Consider the following 21,404-nt stretch of genomic DNA (forward strand, 5'->3'; position numbering starts at 1 on the left):
ACAATGAAAATTTTAAAAATATAGTTTTGACAGTTTTGACTTTATATTTCATTTCTTTACAGAAATAAGACATTAGTTAAGAGAGGGTGGTATATGAGATTCCATTGCCACTCCACTTAAAACACATATGGACAGACACATGTTCACATTCATGCACACGCATACACTTTTTTGTTAAAGACCTTCAACTGAAGCAACTGTGATCTCTTCTTCACTAATGAAGACAGAAACCACTAATTCCAATTTTGATTTTGGAGCAGTTATGACAACCACAAAAAGGGTAACACTGGGACTCCTTTTTTTTTTTTTTTTTTTTTTTTTCTGAAATGGGTTGAAATGGTGAAATCACCCCCGTATTTATGGTAACATACTGGATATGCTTAGAGATATATTAAATGAACAGTTTCTGCAACAGAATCTAAAATGGTATAATCTAACACAGAGCAGTTCCTGTAATTTTCAGTAGTGTTTTTTTTTTTTTTTTTTTTTTGTTTTGTTTTGTTATTATTATACATGCATTAATCATTATTCAGTGCTTCAAGATATGAACTTCACTGCCCGGGAGGCTGTAAAGATCCAAGTATAAACATAAGGTTCCTGCAGATCTCTAGCTCCTATACATTGGCTTGCTCAGCTGAATTCTTCTGTCACTTTCAGCATCCATTATATATTAGCTACACTTTCTTATTGCAGATGGCTGGTGATAAAGTAGAGTACACTTCATAATCCAGTATCTGCATTTCTCAAAACATTTTAAAAGCATAGTCTTATCATCACTGATTCATCCTGCCTTAAATGAAGACAAACAGAAATGCAATGAAAGGCCTCTGCAGTGTCTAACCTAGAAGGAAATATAACCTCTAAAAAACAAACCGGTGACAACTAAATATTTTCACTGAAACTGCAGAAACACGTGGGGTGTTTTTTTTTTTTTTTTGGTTGTTTGGTTTGTACAATGTGTTTGCTTTAAGGAGGTGGTGAGATTTGGGGTGTAGGGGGTATTTTTTCTTCCATGACTCATCCAGCATGAATCTCTTCTACAAGAAAGTGTTCCAGAAATAAAAAGTGATACTCAGAATAGTAGCATGTATGCAGATGAATTACTACACTCTACAACATTGGCTGGAGAAAAAAACACTGAAAATAAAAACAGCCAACATGCAAACAGAAATGTGATGGCATTTTCAGGCAATATTTATTTGTCTTTTCCCCCATTATGAGCTCTATTATTTTGAATATAAATATCCCATAGGATATTCATTTCGACCCCAATATTATATTTCCTGCATAACGTGAATGGAAACACTGAACACAGACATTACTTAAATCAGTAATTGGTCCACAGAGGGAAGGGGAGTTGGGGGGGTAAGGGGGAATACACAGAAAAAACAGGTTTGTGGAGCTCACTGTCACTGTACAAGGTTCAATTTTCTCCTTTTTTTTTTTTTTTGTTGGTAAATTTTAATTTCAGTTCCTTTTTCGTTTGTGCTTCTTCAGTAAGGACAAGGTATTGGGGAGGGGGCTGTGAGGTGGAGGATTGGCTTTCCTCCCAGTTCCATTAGAGCTCTCAAGAGCAGTGCTCACTGTCCCATAACTACAATATCACTGCAGTATCTCCTCCAGCGGGCAACCCTCACGTACCGCGGTGGTGCACGACACGCTCCAAAAGCTCTCCCTCCCCTTTCACCATTTGAATTGTGAAGAGCGGGGACACTTTCCACCCAGTCTGCATGGCCTTGCCCCAGCAGAGGGACTGCCGTATGGGCCACCACAATACTCATGGGCAAGTCAGCTCCATCCAGATGCTGGAGCAACACGCTGTGCCGGTGAGGTGGCCAAGCCAATTCAGCAGCGGCCGGCGGGACCTTTTTCGGTAGAGATGGCAGCGACCAGCTATGTACACCCGGTGGCCACAGCAGAGCCTTTGCATGGAGCAGAACCGGAGGACGTCCTTGATTACCGCTTTGCACTGACAGCCACCCACCATTTCTCCTCTCCTGTCGGCAGAGAACAGTTGCAAGTGACTTCTACCTTATGCTAAATTATTACCTCAAGGATAAATGAAAGCAAAAGTTGCCCCGGGGGTTGTGTGTATGTTTTAGAGTGTAAAGCATATACCTATTACAGCACTTAACACATATTTATTATTTTCATTGGCTTTTGGCTTACCCTATAAACATGTTACATCATTTTGTGGTGTTTTTTTTTGTTTGTTTGTTTTGTTTTGTTTTTGTTTTGTTTTGTTTTTTGTGTTCTTTTTTTTTTTTTTTTTTTTTTTTTTTTTACTATTATTACAATCCCACATTTCTGTTCAACTCAAAATGACAAACGCAAAACCAGTAGAATAAGTAACAAATGTATCCACGGTGACCAAACAACAGGCTCCGAAGCACAGCATAGGGAGTGAAAATTAGCAATTATTGAAACCACACCATCAAAATTCTGGTGCAACGTAAAAGAAAAGCATATGTAATTAGAACCATCACCATTAGTTTAATTATTTGAAGGCTCGACTCTAACAGTACAATATACGTTATTTTAGCCCAAAATCTTGCAGGCTACAAGTTTAAAGAAAACAAGAAACCCTATGACTGATTTTGGAATTTAGTAACTTTTCTCTTTGATGCTTAAGAAACTCATTTCACCCACTATTACTTGCTACATAAGAAAAACATTTTCAGAGGACTAGGTCTTACTTTCCATTTCAGTATTTATTTCAGCCTTAAAGCTGTATGTGTGTTAAGTCACAACGCTATCTTACATCAGCACCAATTAGTCAAGAAGACCCAGAAAAACAAATAAGATGTATACAAACATACATGAATGTTTTCTTTTTCTTCCCTCCCTATTCTTTAGGTGGTCCCATAACACCAATGCATAAGGAAAGAAATATCCTAGAATTCTTTACTAATAATGAAAAGATTATTTTTTTTTTCAGCAAATATACAATTCTAACATTGCATACATGATGATTATAGTAATTTCAAGTCAAAGTGGGTGCATGATGTACACGCAGTCTAGCTTTCATTTGGATTTGTGGAATACTGCTTTATGCAGTCACTGTTACAACAGAGACAGGTGAGATTACAGACATTCTGGCTTCTCACAGACAGACCAGGAAAACACCAAGAACAGCCACAGGTAAACATTAGATCATTCTTTGTTGTGCAAAAGACAGAAAGGAGAACATCCATTTAAAACTTAATATTAAAGGAAGTTTCAGTATGAACACCGCATACTGAAAACCTGCCTAACTGAAACTTTTAACTCTCTCAAAAGTGAGATTTCCTAAAAGCAGGGAGAAAGCACAACCCAGTTTGTTCCAATTAAAAACTTGTGTTGCACCAGAAAACAAATGAGCATGTGAAACAGGAGTTTGTATTTTTCCAAAGAAATAACAGCGAAATAAGTTTGATCAATATTATGTGTTTCTGAAAATTATAGATAAACAGAAAAAAATAAATTAATTGAATACTACCCAGTACATTCTAACGCGTATAACTTTAGGAAATTGTAACTTCTAATCCTAGTCATACAGGTAATTGTGAAACTGACTGAAAAAAAAAATAAATATATATATATCCCATTTAGCACTTGCAATCATATTAAAAGGCAGCAAACAAACAAACAAACAAACAGAAATAACCAAAAAATTAATCTAATATCACTTGGTTTTAATGCTGAAGAGACTTAACCCAAATTACTCAAGCCTAAAACTATAATGCTCAGCTATTCTTCCTCAATCTTTGGAAAATGTAGTAAAGCTAAAGCATTGCAAATTCATCTTCAGAAGGAACTCTGAGCAGTTCTGAGAACTCATCCAATTTCTATGTTTTCTGTTACGGTGGTTTATATTAAAAATAAATAAATCAATCTGCTTTCATAATTGATGGATTTTGCTGTTGAAGACCTCCCCACCCCTCACCCCTAGTATTTTAGTTTTATAAAAATAAGAAAATAATGCTTAGCATTTTATAGAGCAGAGCATTCATATGATAGGGCTCTGAATATAACAAAAATACTTCTCTTGTAGCTTGAAATGAACTCCTGAGTCAATATTTAATGAAACTGAGAAAGCTGCTGAACGTCCCAGAAATTCTCTAACTCTCTGCTGTACATTCATTCTAAATATTATGCAGTGATAAATTAACAGAGGCTAGATACCATGTCATATAACCAACAATATTTTTTTTTTCCAGAATGCAATTAAAAAAAAAATCAATTTTCTGCTTTTGAGCAGCACGAACTTGCAGCACTATATTGCAATTGTACATCCCAGCCCAGTGCTGCAGCACTACATTGCTTAGGCATAGCTATACGCTCCAGCATGTTTTTAGGGTATGCAGCCAGCCCAGCTGTAAGGCTAAGGAAGATTTCCATCATGCTACAAAACTAAACTCTGCACAAATATTTAACAGCTCTGAGACCTCTAAAGGCTTAAAATAATATGCATTTTGTGGTGTGCTAGGAGCCAACCCCACACCAGTGATCTGCATAATGCAGAGTACTCGGCAAACACACCACTGCAAATAAAGCATTGTTTCTCCTTTGTATCTTTCAATTCTTCAAACTAAAAACTGAATGAGATCCTAACACTTACTGTGCCTCCAAATCATAAACAGTGCGGTAGTAGCTCACCCATTTCATTAAGTTTGTCTAAAACTTCCCATGCCTCCCAACGATTTCTCATTCCCTCTCAGTAAATGAAACACAAGTTCATTTAAAACAAACTGAGGATGAGTTCATCCTATTTAGCTTATTTTTCAAGCGGCTAAGACTAAGCAGTAACCCATTCAAACAGAAAATTTCCCAGACAATGGAATCCTTTCAAACTGTACAGCCGATATGATTTTCTAGTTGTCAGTTTTAGGTGCGTGCCAGCACGAAATGTTCTTGAATCTGAAATTTATAATAATCACTCCTATTGATAATGTGAGCAGAAGCAGAATTACATCACAGTTAACACTTACCAAAATACATTATGTTTCTCATTAATCACGCAGTCAGGATCCCACCGCTGTGTATTCAGCATTAGCTCCCGCACAGGGCTGACATGTAAAACAGAGCTCTTTCATTCTACATTATGTGGAAATTTCCCAGCATAAGAAGCGTGAGCGAGCAGTGTGCCTCCTCAGGATGAGCGCTTTGCAGGCAGTCTTATCCCTGATACAATCCCTGTCTGATTTAGCATTTACTCTGGCTGCATGCTGCACTGCCCATTCTTACTGTAATCTGACTCCTCCTTCTGATGTCCTTGCTGTGCCTGTGACATCAGGACTAGGAGTACTACAAACAGATCTTTTCTTTAGCAGGCTCGCAATGAAGTGTTCTAATATCCTGCTTAACCTAACCCTGGCTTGAAAGGGAAAAAAAAAAAAATCCATTCTAAAATTGTATACGCTGCTTTTTTTTTTTTTTTTTGGCAGCGATTGCGTTCAGTGACATAACGTGCTCAATTACATAAGAGATGGAAAAGACAAAGTGTATATTGTCAACTTATTTTTCTCTGAAGGGCAGGCTCCAGGAGAAGCCCCGAGTGCCCTGATTTTCCAACTTCAGTGCAAGATAAAGGTGCTTGGCACTTAGCAAGATCATGTCCCCTAAGACTGCTTATTTTATTTTATTTTTTTTTTTAAATCAATAGTTCCATTTCTATAAATGATTTTAACCCAAGTGCTGGACGAAACCCAGGCTGTTTCTATTTTTAAAAGCAACTCATAAATACATTGTTTGATTTCAATGGAGCTGAACTGATTTTTAAAACTATGATTTCTTCCCATAAATAACAAAGTGGGAGGACTGGAGATATATGACAGCAAAGATTTGTAATGGAGTTTACAACCTTTCACCCTCTGGGTCTCCGGTTCCTCTCCAGCCCAGGTTGGTAAGTCATTAGCAGCTGGTAGCTATTTTATTGTTCTGTGACAGAGTGGTCCTAAGTTCATTGTAAATAGGTCCCCACACAGTCCCTGCTGCTTTAAAAACTAATATATTTGCCAGCAGCTCCAGAGAAAGAAAGACCAGACCTGGATACTGAAATGCTCTCCAGCATTTACACATAGTACCTTGGGATGGATCTGATGTTCGGTGGTGTGGCAGCATGGCAAAGCCTATGTGTTCTGTGTTTATGCACGTATTATATATCTTCTGCAAATCGATAAAGGACATTGGTTTCCTGCTGACAGTCTGTCATGTATCACTGATAATACACTTAAACTAAATAAAGGTAAAAAATAATGGACAGTGTGCTGAAGTGTTTATTTCATTATAATAGGATCTAATGGGATGAATGTTTTCATTCTACAGGAAAGAGGATGACAGGTATAATTCATTTAAAGCTCCACTTCTTATTTGTAAAAGCTCCACACAGTAACTACAATTTCATGAGGTCCAATCACTTAGGGCAAAATTATCCCAAGAGCACAGCAGCCAAGGAATGCTCCAATTACAGCAGAAGAGTCAAGAGCCCTGGTGTACATCGCCGCTACGCTACTCTCAGCAAGAGGCCTGCACATCATTGCCCTCACTAGGTTTCATGCTACCTGTTCAAAAGTCACCAAGATTAAGCAACAATGAGGTGAACTGGGGCATGAATTTAAGTCACATCCCTCACTGGTACTTACGGATCTCCATTTCTGATATCCAGCCTTTCGTGGAGCTCTTTCTTATTCCAACTGCCCATAAGAAGAGGCATGCTTGAAATGAGAGCACTACATTTCACAAATAAACTCAAAATCAATTTTGCTTCACAACTAAAAAGCACACAGTGCAGGAGTGTACTTTGAAGTTGCAGTACACGCGGCAGAAAGACCAAGATTTTTTGCATGGTTTAGACTGACCAGTGGCAACATAAATTGACTAAATCCTTAATCACAGTGAAGAAATACTATCTAGAAACCATGGCCTCTATTTTAACTTGAGCAGTTGGAGCAGTGGGTAACAGAGGGTATTCAGGGTACCTTCCTTTCTGCCATTTCATCATTATAATGCTCATCCACTTCTACCATACAAGGAAGGACACATCAGTATGGGAGAAAATACCACCCTCCAGGTCCAGTTTAAAATACCTCAGCTGCGACACTCTTCTAGGCTATGGGTATAAACTATGATTAGGAGCATTCTGCAGTACAAGCATTCCTCTACTCTCTCTCTGGAGTATAAAAGCTCAGAGAATCTATTCACTGATCGCAAATCCTTCAATTCTTCTGCTAGTTCTGAAGTGCTTTTGCAGAGCATCTTACAATATCCTTCAGGACATTCTGCACCCTGGCAAGCAGGCATAGTGTTTGCCCACCAGACTGTTTGCTGTGTTGCAGAAAGGCTCAGGCTCATTTGGTCAGGAGACAGACACACTGAGATGCAGGTGTTCCTTCAAGCTGGTACATGTTGCTGGTTTGTGCTGCCAGCTGAAAGGCTGGGTGCAGACAACTCATGGCTGTGTAGACATACCGTTATTACCTAGGCAGCAACTATACTGCCTTTAAAAGCCCCTTCATGAGCTGGCTGTTCTGTTACAATATCTATGCCAATTCAGTGAAGCCTGATAGTAGGCCAGCTCCTCAGTGTATACAGCAGAGAACCACATAGACCAACATGTTCTTCAGTACTTGGTTCTGAATATTACCTACACTTCTTTTTTTTTTTGTCATTTTAAACCAGAAAAAGGAACATCTCCCACTTTCCCTTATTGCATGTTACTACAATAAGCATATAACCTAAGTAGTCAAATAAAAACTAAAAAAAGTTTAATTTATTTGCATTTCAGCTATGGAACAAATGCAGTGGAGCAAGAAAAGTCACTGGTGGTCTCTCTTAGAAAGCCTTAACTGCCCAGTTCACGTACTCTACACCAATTCTGCTTTCATTTACATACATACAACACTAATAGATTGCAAAAAGAAGTAGAGCTCCAAGCATGGGACAAATAAACAAGTTTTATTCCCAGAGTGGGATATTGTCATTGTCAGCAAAAGCAAGTATTAATTCAGAAATTACAATCCACAATGGCTGGTGTTTTAACTCAAGCACTGAGGACCCTGCTACACAGTGAGGAACAACAAACACTTGTGTGAGTCTGGAGATACAAATACACACAGTCTGGGCAGGCAGCATCATACAGAATGAATGAGCAAATCAGCTCATGATGTCAGCACATGGTGTAAACTCTCAATCGCCAACAAGTCAGCACAGGCTAACCAGCATTTAGCTTTGCTACAGGCACAGGTCAAGCGTAAAGTTACCATATTTTCATGCATGATTCACTTCCAAAAACAAACCCTCCAAAAGCCTGTGATTCAGCAATAAGATAGACCTAACATGAAAAAAAAAAAAAAAAAAAAAAAAAAAAAAGTACCTTCTGCTAAAACAGCTACTTCGTACCCTTATTTCTAATAGGCTGCTTCTACTCCCTGAAATCCTAGCAACCTGCTGTCTTTTTTTTTTTTTTTAAAAAAAAAAAAAAAAAAACCTTGGCAACCCCACTTTAGTAAAAAGTTTGCCACAAGAGGGCAAATTTTCAGCAATTCATAGTACCCCACAAGACACTACCTCCGAATAAACAAAAAGCAAGTGGAGAGCACATGCCATTGTACACACAAGTGCAGTGTGCATCCTGCATTTCTTCAAAGATGGTAAACCTGCAGGTTACCACCACACATGACTTGGTTTAGAGTCAAAATGCCACTCTTTGAGAACTCTCTACACTATCTATGCTTTCTACTGATTTTTATCTATCTACTGATTTACACAATCCTCCATAGCAAGTACTAAAACCACTCGCAGAGACCAATTAATATTTAATATTAATGCATCCAGTTAATTCCCTAGGATTCCTGGAAAACTCTCTTCCAGTCTCGAACTATCCCAGGGGGCAACTAATATTAGATTTATACCCAGATTCTTACCCAGTTGGCTTTGATGAATTTGAATTAGCAATGCTGACCACAAACCTTTTCTTGCAAATGCAGAAGCATATCCAGGGACTCTTTGCTTGCAAAAATGTAAAAGTAGGCAATGAAATACACTACTGACACAACATTTTAAGTTTATGCATCTTCTACAGTAGGTTAAAAGATCCCATACACTGGAAAATCTTCCCAGATTTTCCCGAAATAAGTTTTATCGACTGTACATAGACTGCTGTTAAAATAAAAAATGTTTTGTGCAAATATTTGCTTAGAAAATAAAGTGGAAGAAGCAATCCAAATCACACGTGACCCACTCATTTACCAAAAGCACACCATATGTAAAGGATTTGTGGGGATAAGTAGGGCAGCAACTTTTGAACAATGTAGAAATTTATCTATGGCAGATATTTCATTGCTATTAGTGCTACAGTGACCACAGTTCAGAAATAAAAAGCAGCAAACAAGCTAGTTTTGTAAGGCTCCAAAAGTAATTGGAAGTATTTCCAAGTGTGCATATTTTTGTGCCTGAAGTCAAATATACTAAGTACCTCCACTAGAAATTTGGTTTGTTTTTATTTTGAAGCCATCTGGAGTAGTTTAAGACATCCTACACAATAACAAAGATTTTGTGATTCATTACTAATCTCTTGAGGTTTCACTAAAGGATAAGAAAGGAAGAAGCAAGTTATATATTTTAAACTAGCCATAGAGGCTCATCACTAGTTTTGCTGTTTCTCTAGAGGATAAAACTACCAAATGTGTTTTTTACCCTTGACTCAAAAGTGTCACTTCTGGAAATCTGCAATATTTGTCACCATGAATACCATTTAACTGCAGCAGTACCCAAAGGAACTCTGTACCGCCACACGTGAATACAACTGGAGGAACTTAATTAATCTTCCTGTCACTTCCATGATGCTTTTCATTAGTTTAGCTGCTATCTGATCAACTGCTCCATTCTCTATTGGAAATGGCTAACCAGAACCTCTTACAAAAGCATTTTCAAGAGGTAAACAAAGATTCACTTTTGATTCTGAGAGCCTGAAAGCCTTTAAAAATTTTTGTCATACAGACTTTTCAGTTCAATAGCTGATACTTTCAGCACTGTTCTTTTTAAGCAACAGGGATTTTTTACATACAAAGCTAAGAAAATGTAAATAGGTATTTTTGTAAGCTTAAAGCTACTACTTATAGCATGTTGTAGTTCAAACACAGATGATGTGTCAAATGAAAGGTCATATTTTTCTGAATTTCCTCTCCACTATAGTAATAGTAATAGTAATTACTAATAGTAATAGTAATTACATTTATACATATATATATGTAATAAACAAGCAAAAAACTACCAATATAAAAACAAATGCATATTCTAGATGCTATCTCTGCTTGTTGTTTTATTAAATGTCCATTCCTGTCATCTTTTGCTCCTAAGCATGACAAGATTTAAGATGATGAATGCGAATAAATATACAATTGATACAAAAGCTTCTTTGATTAGTATATTGATAATAATTTTAAAGAAAAAGCTTTTCTTAAAAGCAAACAAGTCCAAGAAGCCTGCCTGAAGATGTTTTTTCAATAACAAAAATAAACTAACAAAGACACAAACAACTCCAAACCAACCACCTACATTTATTTCTGTCTTTGAAAAACTGAACTGGTAACAATATAAGCTCCAAAATGTATTGTCTCTCTTTTCTCATTCATTTAATTTCAATTCTTTCCTTTTTTTTTTTTTTTTTTTTTCTTCTGTACTGCATTCAGTAAAGTTTGTCTAATGTGTTTTTGAATATATCAAAAACAATCCACCACTACCCTTGGTCAGGTGTGCAATTCTGCCTAATTCTGTCTAATTGTCTGTCTGCCTAGTTCTGTCACTTTTTGTCTGTTTCCAACACTCTCCACTGTTTTGCTACATACTTTTTAAGATTCATCACTAGAACTAGGCATTCTATTTTCACCACTTACACATTTATAATACATAAATTTAAATTTATAAATCCAGATGTTGCGCTGAGAAATTATATACAGCTTTTGCACTCTTTATTTTTTATATTACTCTTGATTCTTTTTAGGCCCCTGATTTACAGGACACAATGCTTTCAAAAGCTCTGACCTACACTTTGCATTCCAGCTGGTGCCATCTTGAATTAGTTAAATTTGGTATGTAGCTGATTAATCAATTAACCACTTCTTTGTCAGATGTGTACATATTTTATGCTGTATAGTGCATTTGTTTAAAAGAAAACAGTGGCCAAAAATATGCATGTCTATTGCTTCTAAAATTATCTTTATCAATCAAATGACAAATTTCATGTAACAAAACCAGACATTACGTATTAAATAGTCTGTTTAAACTGCATGTTTTGTTTGTTCATATTCAGTTAAATTAAAAAAAAACTAACATTTATTGCATTTATTTACAGTTTATTTCCTTTGCTCAAAAACCATGGCAATCTGAGTATTGTATAGATATCAGCTACGTTTCTGAATACCAGCACATCATTATCACTTCTCTAGTCCCCTGTGCTTTCATGTGTCTCATTTTATTTTATTATTATTTTTATTTATGTTGTGTTTCTTTTTTTTTTTTTTTTTATAAGGCATATGCCTTATAAAAAGGCATAAGTTTAATATAAGTTTCACTTATAAGTGAAACTGGGATCTCCTTAGCCAAATAGTTTAGGACTCCTATACAAAAGTTACCCAGACCTATTGATTTTAAATAGTCTTTAGTCCAAGCAGCTGCTGAGCTGCTGCTTGACATACTTCTTTTTTCCAGGCATTTTGGAAAGTACCTCAGCATACTCATAACATGTGGACAGTATCAAGCATTTTTCAAAATACAGAATAAAAATATTTATTTAACTTTTATGATTCCTTCAAATCACTCTTAACAATCTTACTATCTCCATCTAGTGGCTTATACTATTAGGATTTTTGTTCTTAAAACACCGAAAACTTCATTAGCCTTGCCAACCACAGATTTTTTTTTTTTTTTTTTCCTGTTTTTGGCTTCCCCTATAAATTTTCTGTACTTTTCTTACTTCTAATTTATATCGATTAGGAACAAAATGATAAAAGAGAAAACGGATACAAGTTGTTTTTTAGCTAGAAAGCTGCTGCCCTTATTTTGTAGATGAACCAGAACAGGCTTTTAGCCAAAGTTTTCAATTCTCTGAACATGAAATGATTTATTTTTTTTTTTTTTTAAGTCATCTAATAGCCTTTATTAATTTAAAGAAGTATCACTTTTCCTCCCAAGCCACTGTCTATTAATTTCTTTCCAAATAGTCCTGCTCCTAGTTTTCCTTTAAGAAAGCTGTAAATTTCTAATCTGTATTTTGTTTCCTCCTATAAAATATAATCATCAATTTCCACAGCCTGAAGTCCTGAGATGGAAAACACTTCAAAACAATACTTCTTCATTTCTCGATGCTGTATAGAGCGAGTCAAAAATGGAAAAGAAAAAAAAAAAAAAAAAAGTAATGATGCAAGTAATGATGCAATATGATTTTAGGTTTGCCGGTGATTATGAAGGCACTGTAGTGTGATTTCCATATACAGTTGCAATAGGAAATCTGAAGGCAAATGAAGTCCCAATATGAATGGGAGCGGAGCAGCTCTTTCTTTACAAGTAATAGGAACAAGGGTGTAGACCTATGTCGAGGAAGGGACACAAACACTGAGGTAGCTGCAAAATGCGGCAATTTCCGTCCTACACTGGAGAACTGAGACACTTTGCACCAGCACCTGAAGCATCTGCAAGGTGCCACCACAGAGAACAGCACAGCACAGGGAAAGGTCAGGAAACAGGAAAGAGATTAAGGTAAATTCAGCTTTAACTACCAAAAAAAGGAAGCATCTTAACCTAAACTAGCCAGTGCTTTTAGCAGTGGAGTGCTGCAGGTGCCTCACAGAGCAACTCATCCCATGGCAAATTGTTATGTCAGAGGAAGACAGAAGTGTAAAACTTTTAGCAAGCTACAGTTAGGCAAGATAAATTTCATCTTCAGTAGCTATTAAATAGTCTAATAGTCACTAAACTCATAGAAAAACATATATGACATGTTTCAATTTCATCTTTAATTTCCAAGGAAAAATTATTTTGGCCAATATGTTGTTATCAAAGGAAATGCTAATTAAAGGTGAGAAATCTGCAATATATCAGAAATTAACATGCAAAAACGGAGGAGAAGTTGGCACCAGAAAAAGCAATAATTTGAGGGTGAAAAAAGATGAAAGATACAGTATTCGACTCGAGATACAGCGTTCAACTTTTTGTGAGATAAGTTTGGCAAATTTGTACTGTTTTTATTCACATCAGCCTACAATTTGACTCACATATCCAAGTGCAAGCGTTTTGTTATTCTATGCACACAAGTTTCATGCTAAAGTGTAAGAATCACAAAATCACAGAATCATCTAGGTTGCAAGATACCTCCAAGATCACCTAGTCCAACCTCTGACCTAACACTAACAAGTCCTCCACTAAACCATATCACTAAGCTCTAAATCTATAATGTCTTTAAAAGACCTCCAGGGATGGTGACTCAACCACTTCCCTGGGCAGCCTATTCCAATGCCTAACAACCCCTTCAGTAAAGAAGTTCTTCCTAATATCCAACCTAAATCTCCCCTGGTGCTACTTTAGCCCATTCCCCCTCATCCTGTCACCAGGCACGTAGGAAAATAGACCAACCCCCCACCTCGCTACAACCTCCTTTAAGGTATCTATAGAGTGCAATAAGGTCGCCTCTGAGCCTCCTCTTCTCCACAGACTGAACAATCCCAGCTCCCTCAGCCGCTCCTCGTAAGAAACAACTTGTTAAGCAGTAAAATTATCAGTGATATTTTTTATTATTTTTTTTCTGTAGTAGACCTCTGCATAGGTAGCATTTACCTCAGAGACTGATACTAAGGTTATTGTGTCTATATGCTGATGCCCACCTGTGAGCTGGATGCCACAGTCAGTGGAGATCAAATTGATGTAGTAAACCAAGGCTGAAGAGTTATTTACCTCATTCAGAAGTACACACCGACATTTGGATGGCTAAATATCAATCTAAGCTCCATTAACTATATTGACTAGAGTTTCACTGATCAAAAGAGGAGCTTAGACACCTAATTCACTTCTAGACTCCTATACACAATCACCTAACTTCACATGCTCTGATATGCGAGCTGAAACCTAGCCAAAGCTTCCAAACCTCTTAAGAGAACTGGGATCCCTGCAGATCACTCACACCCATTGAAATTTGGCTCTGTATGAGATCGTTGCAGCAACTACTAACTGTGCTCAATAACACTAAACACCAATTTAGAACAGAACATGAGGAACACCTGCAAGTGAAACCAGCATGAAAATTATACAAGAGCAATTGAATTTTCTTGTAACAGTTCAGAATTAACTGTAACAGTAGTTTCCCCAACACCCGAGAAAATTTCCTGGGATCTTAAATGATCATACTGTATCTCAATATTTTTCCCAAATGATCATACTGTACTTCAATATTTTGCCAAATGTAAAACCAAAGATCAAAAATGAATGACCTGGCTGACATCCTATAAGTACGTTCCACTGAAATTCCTGCGGATTAATTTATGCCATTCATGCTTACCTTCAAAAAGGTAGAGAGAATGGGAGCATTTCACAAAATAGCTATTACATTATATAGCCATTTAGCATTAACAGTGAAGAGGGGAAAAAAAATAAAAAAAGGAAAGAAAAAAAAGAAAAAAAAAAAAAAAAAAGATTTAAAAATCACACAGAAACAATTAATTTCTTTTAAATTTTGAATGGTCCAGCACTATTCTCCCCCCAAAAAAAAGAAAGGAGAAAAAAAGTTACTGCTTTCTAGCACTCTGCCAATGATGTTCAAATACATTCCTACCTGGTTTATAATAATTAACACTAAAAGGAGAGTTTTCATCTCTGTTCCTACCTTTTGATCTTATTGACAGAGACTCCTGCCATTCTAATTCAGAACAGCATTTACAGCAAAAAACTCCTGTCTGTATCTGTTCTTGACTTTGTTACATCTTTTTCTGTATGGTTTCCTTTTGATCTGCTATACTTCTGAATTTAATTACCAGGTTTGAAAACATCCTGCTATCATAGAAGCCTATAACTAATTCTGTCCATTTCCCACAGCTGAATGAAAAGATTGTACACCAAAGCCAATTTCTCTCTCTCTCTTCAATGCACACTTTTCACAGATTTCAATCCAAATACTTTTCAACCTTATTCATGCCAAAATAATTAGGAAGTAAATAATTTCGAAACACGATTATAGTACTGCTTCTATTTTTAGATAATTCAGTAACTTGATTTTTAGTCATTTTGCCATTCAGTATCTCTGAAAATAAGCCTACTTACTCCAGGTGCCCAAAGATGGATGGGGAGACAGAAATCACGGGATTGTCCTTACAGAATATTTTCTTCTGTTTTATATAGATTAATGGTGTGCCACAGATAAAGGTGTATGTTATAGCTTTACTTCATGTTCCTATACTGATTAACAACTGAATATATATTAACAACCAAAATAATTTCCCATAGGTTTGAAAGCCCCAGTCCTATCTTTCTAGACTTTGTAGATATGAAAAACAACAACAACAACAAAAACCAGATCTAAGCATACTGACTATGAATTCATCCTGAATAAAGAATAGTGTTGTCCCAACACCACCTTAGCTTGTGTGTGTTGGAGAAGGCTGTAGAACTGTTGGGGCTTGTATCTCTGTCTGGCATTGAAGAACAACAGCCTGCAGATAGCAGAACAGAAGGTGAATTTTTCACTAAGAAGCATGATGGTATGCTGGATTGCTACACCCACTTCATCTGCGGAGCCTCTGCTTTCTCTTTTTGTAAATAAATAAATAAAAGTCTTTTCATGAGCATTTATTGAACATATTCTGACTGCTAACAAAGTTGACTGCAATGTAAAAGTGAATTCTAGCTCATCTGTGGGTTTACAGTGATTTGGCAGCTTAGCTTTGTGCAATAGAAAACCACAGCACTGACAGAAAAGCTTTCATGGGAAATAGTGTAAGAAATAGAAGTCTCAATAAAAGCATTTAATGCAGAATTCTGCGGTGCCTGTTTTATCTTCCTAAAGATTATTGATCATTGCCTGTAAACTATTGATACTTTTTGTACTGGAACACTTTTTCATTACTTATCTACTACTTCCTTCCTTGATCACTGTCCACCAGAGCATTACATCTTGTACTTATTCAGATCTATGTTTCATCCTCATTTGCATCCCTTAAAACCAAAGATTTAAAGATATTCAGGCATGAGAAATGCCTGATATGGCCTGAAATGCCTAAAGATATTCTCTGTGCATGAGAAATTAAACGATTAAAGCATGTACACATGTGCATATAAACACATGCCTATATTAAGCCACATGCACACACATGCAGTGCCACACGACCGTTCTAGATGCTTTCGCAGAGGTATAATCAACTTGCTGCACAGATAAATAGCCACACTAGGATTTCTATTTCTTGTTCTTTCTTTCTCACTACTGCTCAATGTTGATTTATTTACTTATTATTTTGGTCATTGGATATGAGGTTAATCATAAATCATAAATTTTACAACTAGGAATTGCAAAATTTGCAATCTCCTTTTTATGCTTTATGCTTATTATGCTTTACTTTCTACTCAGCATACAAGAGATAATTGATTAGGATGAGGAGGGAGTTAAATTATAACAGTCAAAATTTTATCAGGTTACAGTATGATTATTGCTTGGAATTGTCCTTAGTAACATCCTGTTGGGTTCCTGCTCATTGCCATTGGACATAAAAATGTGTCATGGCTGGTTACATCTCTGTCATCTTGGTCTTGTAACTATTCTAGTCAAATTTAGAAACCTCTATTTTCAAATATTTTCTGTATTTGCTGAATAACCCAACCAATGCAGAGGTGATGAATAAGAATAAATGGTTTCAGTCAAGGTTCTTGAAGATGGTCTTCCACTGCAATCACTAGGCAGAAGTCCATTAGAGTCATCTGAAATGTGAGCAGATCAGTCCCAGCTGGAGGTTAGCCACCCATCTTGAAGGCTACCCATGGCTTGTCCCCCTTACATAACAATTAAACTCTACAGGTCCACAGTACATCTTCCAACTCCCATCATCAGTCCTCATCCTTTCAGTACAGGAATTTGGACTCCCATCTCCTAGACAACTGATGAAAGCTTTAATAATCTTGTGATATTATTAACCTCTATCTGATGTTATGAATGTCTATCTATAAGGCCAAATAAACCTATCTAGGACAAATGAAAAAATAAAAAAATTCTGGATAGCTCTCTGGTGGCAGAGGTCATCAGGGACAAGGAAGACTGAAGGGAAATGCCTTGATGGGAATCAAGACAAACAAGGAATTAAAACTGTCCTGGTAACATCCCAAAATAACCTACGTACTAGGCTACATTTTTTTTTTCCTGAGATGAAAATGCAATCACACTGTTAAAATAAAATTTCTGACTGAAAAATTTAACTATAAAATCGGTAGAATGTTTCTGTTGGTAGACATTTTAAAAATAATAATAAAAAAAAGTAAATGGGATGTATGTGTTATTCTTGGGTGCCAAGCTGGGGACAGTGAAGGGAGGCAAAACACAATGTGACTTTATGTATTTATTAACTTTTAATTGGAGTTAGCTTGTAATTTATATATATAATATACACACACACACACACATATATATATAAATAAATACATCTTAGCAATACACAAACAGCAAACTTAAAGAAGCACGGTTACTTATATATTATGTGATTACTAAATCTGATTTTCCAGTTCAGAAGCAGATGAACCAGCATTTTGGTCCTGGTATTGCATGTGTTACTTATTTCATAATTTTTTTCTGCTGCAGTCTTTTGCCCTTTTGTAAAGAGCAGTTTTAGTCTTTCTGTAGAATATTTTCTAAGGGAAGGTCAGATCTGAGAGGCTACTAATGGATTAGCCTTTGGATTTTTTTCCTTGGCTTACATGCATTCAAGCTGCTAGCAGATTTTCTAAAATGGCAAGCACAAAGAGACTTACTGAACATGGAACATCTACTATTTTGAAAGGGGATACTACAGGAGGTTCAACATTTCTTTACTTAAAAATTACAAAATATTTAATTTATGGAATTTTGAGAAAAACTAACGTTAAGTACCCCCAACTACACATACATATTTTTAAATGTATCAGAGATACCAAATTGTGGGATAATGAGAGCATATTACATGAGTCATCAAAGCATGTACACTCTGAGGGAGGCATAATTAGTCACTTCTGATGACTGGCTAAACACTATAAATACCACTTCATTGTCAATCAGGGGTCATGCCATGAAGTTGTTAAAGAGAAAATAAATCCTTTTAAGAGGATAAGTTTGACTTTAAAGCTTCTCGCATAGAAAACGTCACTATCCAAATAGTTCTCTACCTTTTTAACCCAAAGTCAAAGATCCTGTCAATTGAGCAAGCTAAATTACCCTCCCTCATGCACAGCAAAACATTGACACCTTTTTGAATGCCCCCCCACCAGTGCCAAGAAGTGCTTCAAAGAATTAAGCTTTCTGTACCCTGACTGATGAAGTTCTAATTTGCAAAAATAATCCAGAATGATCAAACGACATTAACATTTATGATATAGTTTTAGTATATTGTATATATTTATATAGTATATATTTAGTATATTCAACTAGCTGATCTTACAAGATATGAGATAGTATTGCCCTGTTTGGGGGATTGAAGAAGAGTTTAAATCTTTATAAATGTATTTTAAAACAGAAAACAGGCTGAGCCTCATGAACTCTTGACTCCAGTGTAGCCTTCAGATCGTACTGTTCTCCATCTTAAGAACAATGAAAACAACCACGGTAAAGCAGTTTATATAAAACATGTACTCATCTCTCATATTCCTGAAAGAATATAAACAAAATGGTTGACTATGTTCTAAGAAATCATTGATTCACACTTTCCTTATCCTGTGTTCACTTTTTTTTTTTCCCCCATAAGACACAAAACAGTAATTGTCTACTGGCAATGAGCTCCAGTGAGACAACAGAAGTTACATTTGGGTGACCTTTACCCAAATTTTGGGGAGGGTGCAAGGGGAGATATGGAGGAATGGGAGAAGGAGAATAATAGAATAGATCTTCTGTTCATTATGTCATTATTGAGTAGTTTTCAAAAGAACGCTTGCAAACAATTGTTGTCAGCTCTCAAAACATAATTTTATAATACTCTTATGGCTTCCAAACATACTACATTTTCATCCTTATCACCACATTAAATCACATTGCCAATAATGTCTTTGGGACAAATTTGAATTCTTCAGGCTTGAATTTAATTACATTATGTAAACCTGAAAATGTCTTCAATATGCTTTGAGAGAATATCTTATCTTGGCAATTGTTAAATTCTGTTTTGTTTAAAATATTTGCATTTTGATAACTTCATTCTGTTGCATACAGAATTTATTGATCTTTCTCAAGAATCCATTTTCAATACAGTGTATCATATTTGTTTTGCCTCAGCCCATGACTGGAGCATATTCTTACACAGCATTTAAGAAAAAAAATAAACTAGCAGGTTTTCAAGAGCATCAATACTTTGTTTTATAACAATACAGCACAGGAAAATGCATTACTATGATCCTTTCCCCCCGCCCCCCCCCCGGACACAGTACTTTACCATACGCTCCTGGAATATAACAACATATAACAACATTAGTTACAATTTTTAAAACTGAATTAGTTATATAGTATGTTATCTGTGTATGTGTGTTTTTTTTCCTCCTCATTCTGCATTATGATTGATTTTTTTACTACTTCATTTGACACACTCAGTGTGTGTATATGTATTTGAAATATATTTTCTGGAGCCCTTTTTCCTTTGTCCCTCATCCCATGATTTCTCTCTGTTCTTCCAAATCTTCTACTGAACCACCACTACATCCCCCTCATTCTCCCTCCTCTCACACTCATGGCACTAATAACCACATTCTGATTCAGACACAATCAAAGGATTTTTTTCTTTCATATTTATTTCACAGGACAAATGTAAATGTGGAAGCATTCCATAGTCAATCAAGCCAAGCCTGCCTTCCACCTGCACTTGAATGAAGCTCTTGAAATGCATGAAAGACCAGTTTTAATTAGGAGTATCATAAGGAAACATTACATACATTTTCATCATCTACCTAATGAAAAATATATATGTCTAACAAAAGCATGCAGATTTTCACTGTTTCTAATTTATATGCTCTAGGAAACTAGATCAGTATGTGGAAACTCTCACATCATAGCTTGATATTAGCAAATGAGTTAGACAATTTTTCCAGCATCTAGTATCCATGGCCAACCCTTCTGTAAACACCCATAGAGTCTAAGCAAAAACATTGCCATGAGAAGTCTTTTTTAATAATACAGCTACTGTCGAGATTTATCTCAAAAGTGTATTATTGCAAGCAATAGCATCCTGCTAATATCTTAGCTATTTTTCTAAAGATAATAAATCTTCAATACCTAAGCTAGATCTTCCTATTAGACCCACTGGAAGGGTGGATCTCAGATAAACAACAGACATGAAGGATTATTGCAGCAACAATGTGGAAAGTCTGATCAGCTAGATGTTCCCATGAATAGTGTTCAGCTGCATACCACATCTGCTCTGGCACAAGGGTGTCCAAAAAGGGATATGGGTTTGGCCAAAAAGGGCACTTTTTTACACAGTTTTGGATTCTGCTACATTTCCAGCATTTGAAGTACAGGCCAGACAGTTTTGGAAGGTTTCTCAGACGTGGAGCATACAGATGAGCAAACGCATATCTGTATGTTTATAAATAGACCTTTTTGCAAATATTGACATTCAATATTCTGTATGTACTTGGGATTTTAGTTCTTTCATTAAGTGCTTTATAATTTAAGGAAAAAACATCCCATTTCTACATGTTTCAGATTAATTTTTCCTTTAAATTGATTGTTACCTCTGCCTTTGCTTTCCAGGTCATAAAGATAAATCATGCAAAACAATATCTCTCCAAAAAAAAAGAAAAAAGAAAAAAAAAAAAAAAAAGAGAAGTTTGGCCTTCTTTTATTATTATTTTTTCCCAACAAAAAGCAGAAGTAAATCGTTTTGAGACTACACAACATCTAAGTGCACATGAAGACATGAAAGATTCTAGCTCCACTTTCTTTAGAAGCTTGATCACTTAATTTTGTTAATAGTGACAAAAAAATATCCAAACAGCTGGGCAACTCTTTTTCTACCTAGATAGATGCCATCTAAATATCTGCAAAGTTCTTAAGCAGGGTTGGGCCTGATTCTTATTTCTAACTGTACAGAGAGGGAGGCTGATAACAAACAAAACATGACATGCAACGTTAGTTATGTGTTTCTCTTGAATACTTAACATTTTTGGAGACTAGTCACAGCACCAAGTTAGATTTTCAGCTATGACCAGACTTCCTGTAAGTGTGG

At 36.1% G+C, this 21,404-nt stretch overlaps 1 protein-coding gene across 3 annotated transcripts in view; it reads right to left on the bottom strand.

Annotated features, from left to right (window-relative positions):
* The window catches only part of ZNF385D (zinc finger protein 385D), a 430,542-nt gene that overhangs the window by 161,860 nt on the left and 247,278 nt on the right, over nt 1-21,404 (bottom strand). The window contains exon 1 of one of the 3 annotated variants that reach the window (XM_082754570.1): nt 4,971-5,109. The exons of the other annotated variants lie outside the window; for them this stretch is intronic. Coding sequence (XP_082610696.1) covers nt 4,971-4,992 — 22 coding nt within the window. The 5' untranslated portion in view covers nt 4,993-5,109. Of the gene's footprint in view, nt 1-4,970; nt 5,110-21,404 lie in introns of those variants that run through there. 3 annotated transcript variants of the gene reach the window in all.

The sequence above is a fragment of the Aythya marila genome (genome assembly GCF_965140915.1).
Source record: "Aythya marila genome assembly, chromosome: 2".
Classification (NCBI taxonomy): domain Eukaryota; kingdom Metazoa; phylum Chordata; class Aves; order Anseriformes; family Anatidae; genus Aythya; species Aythya marila.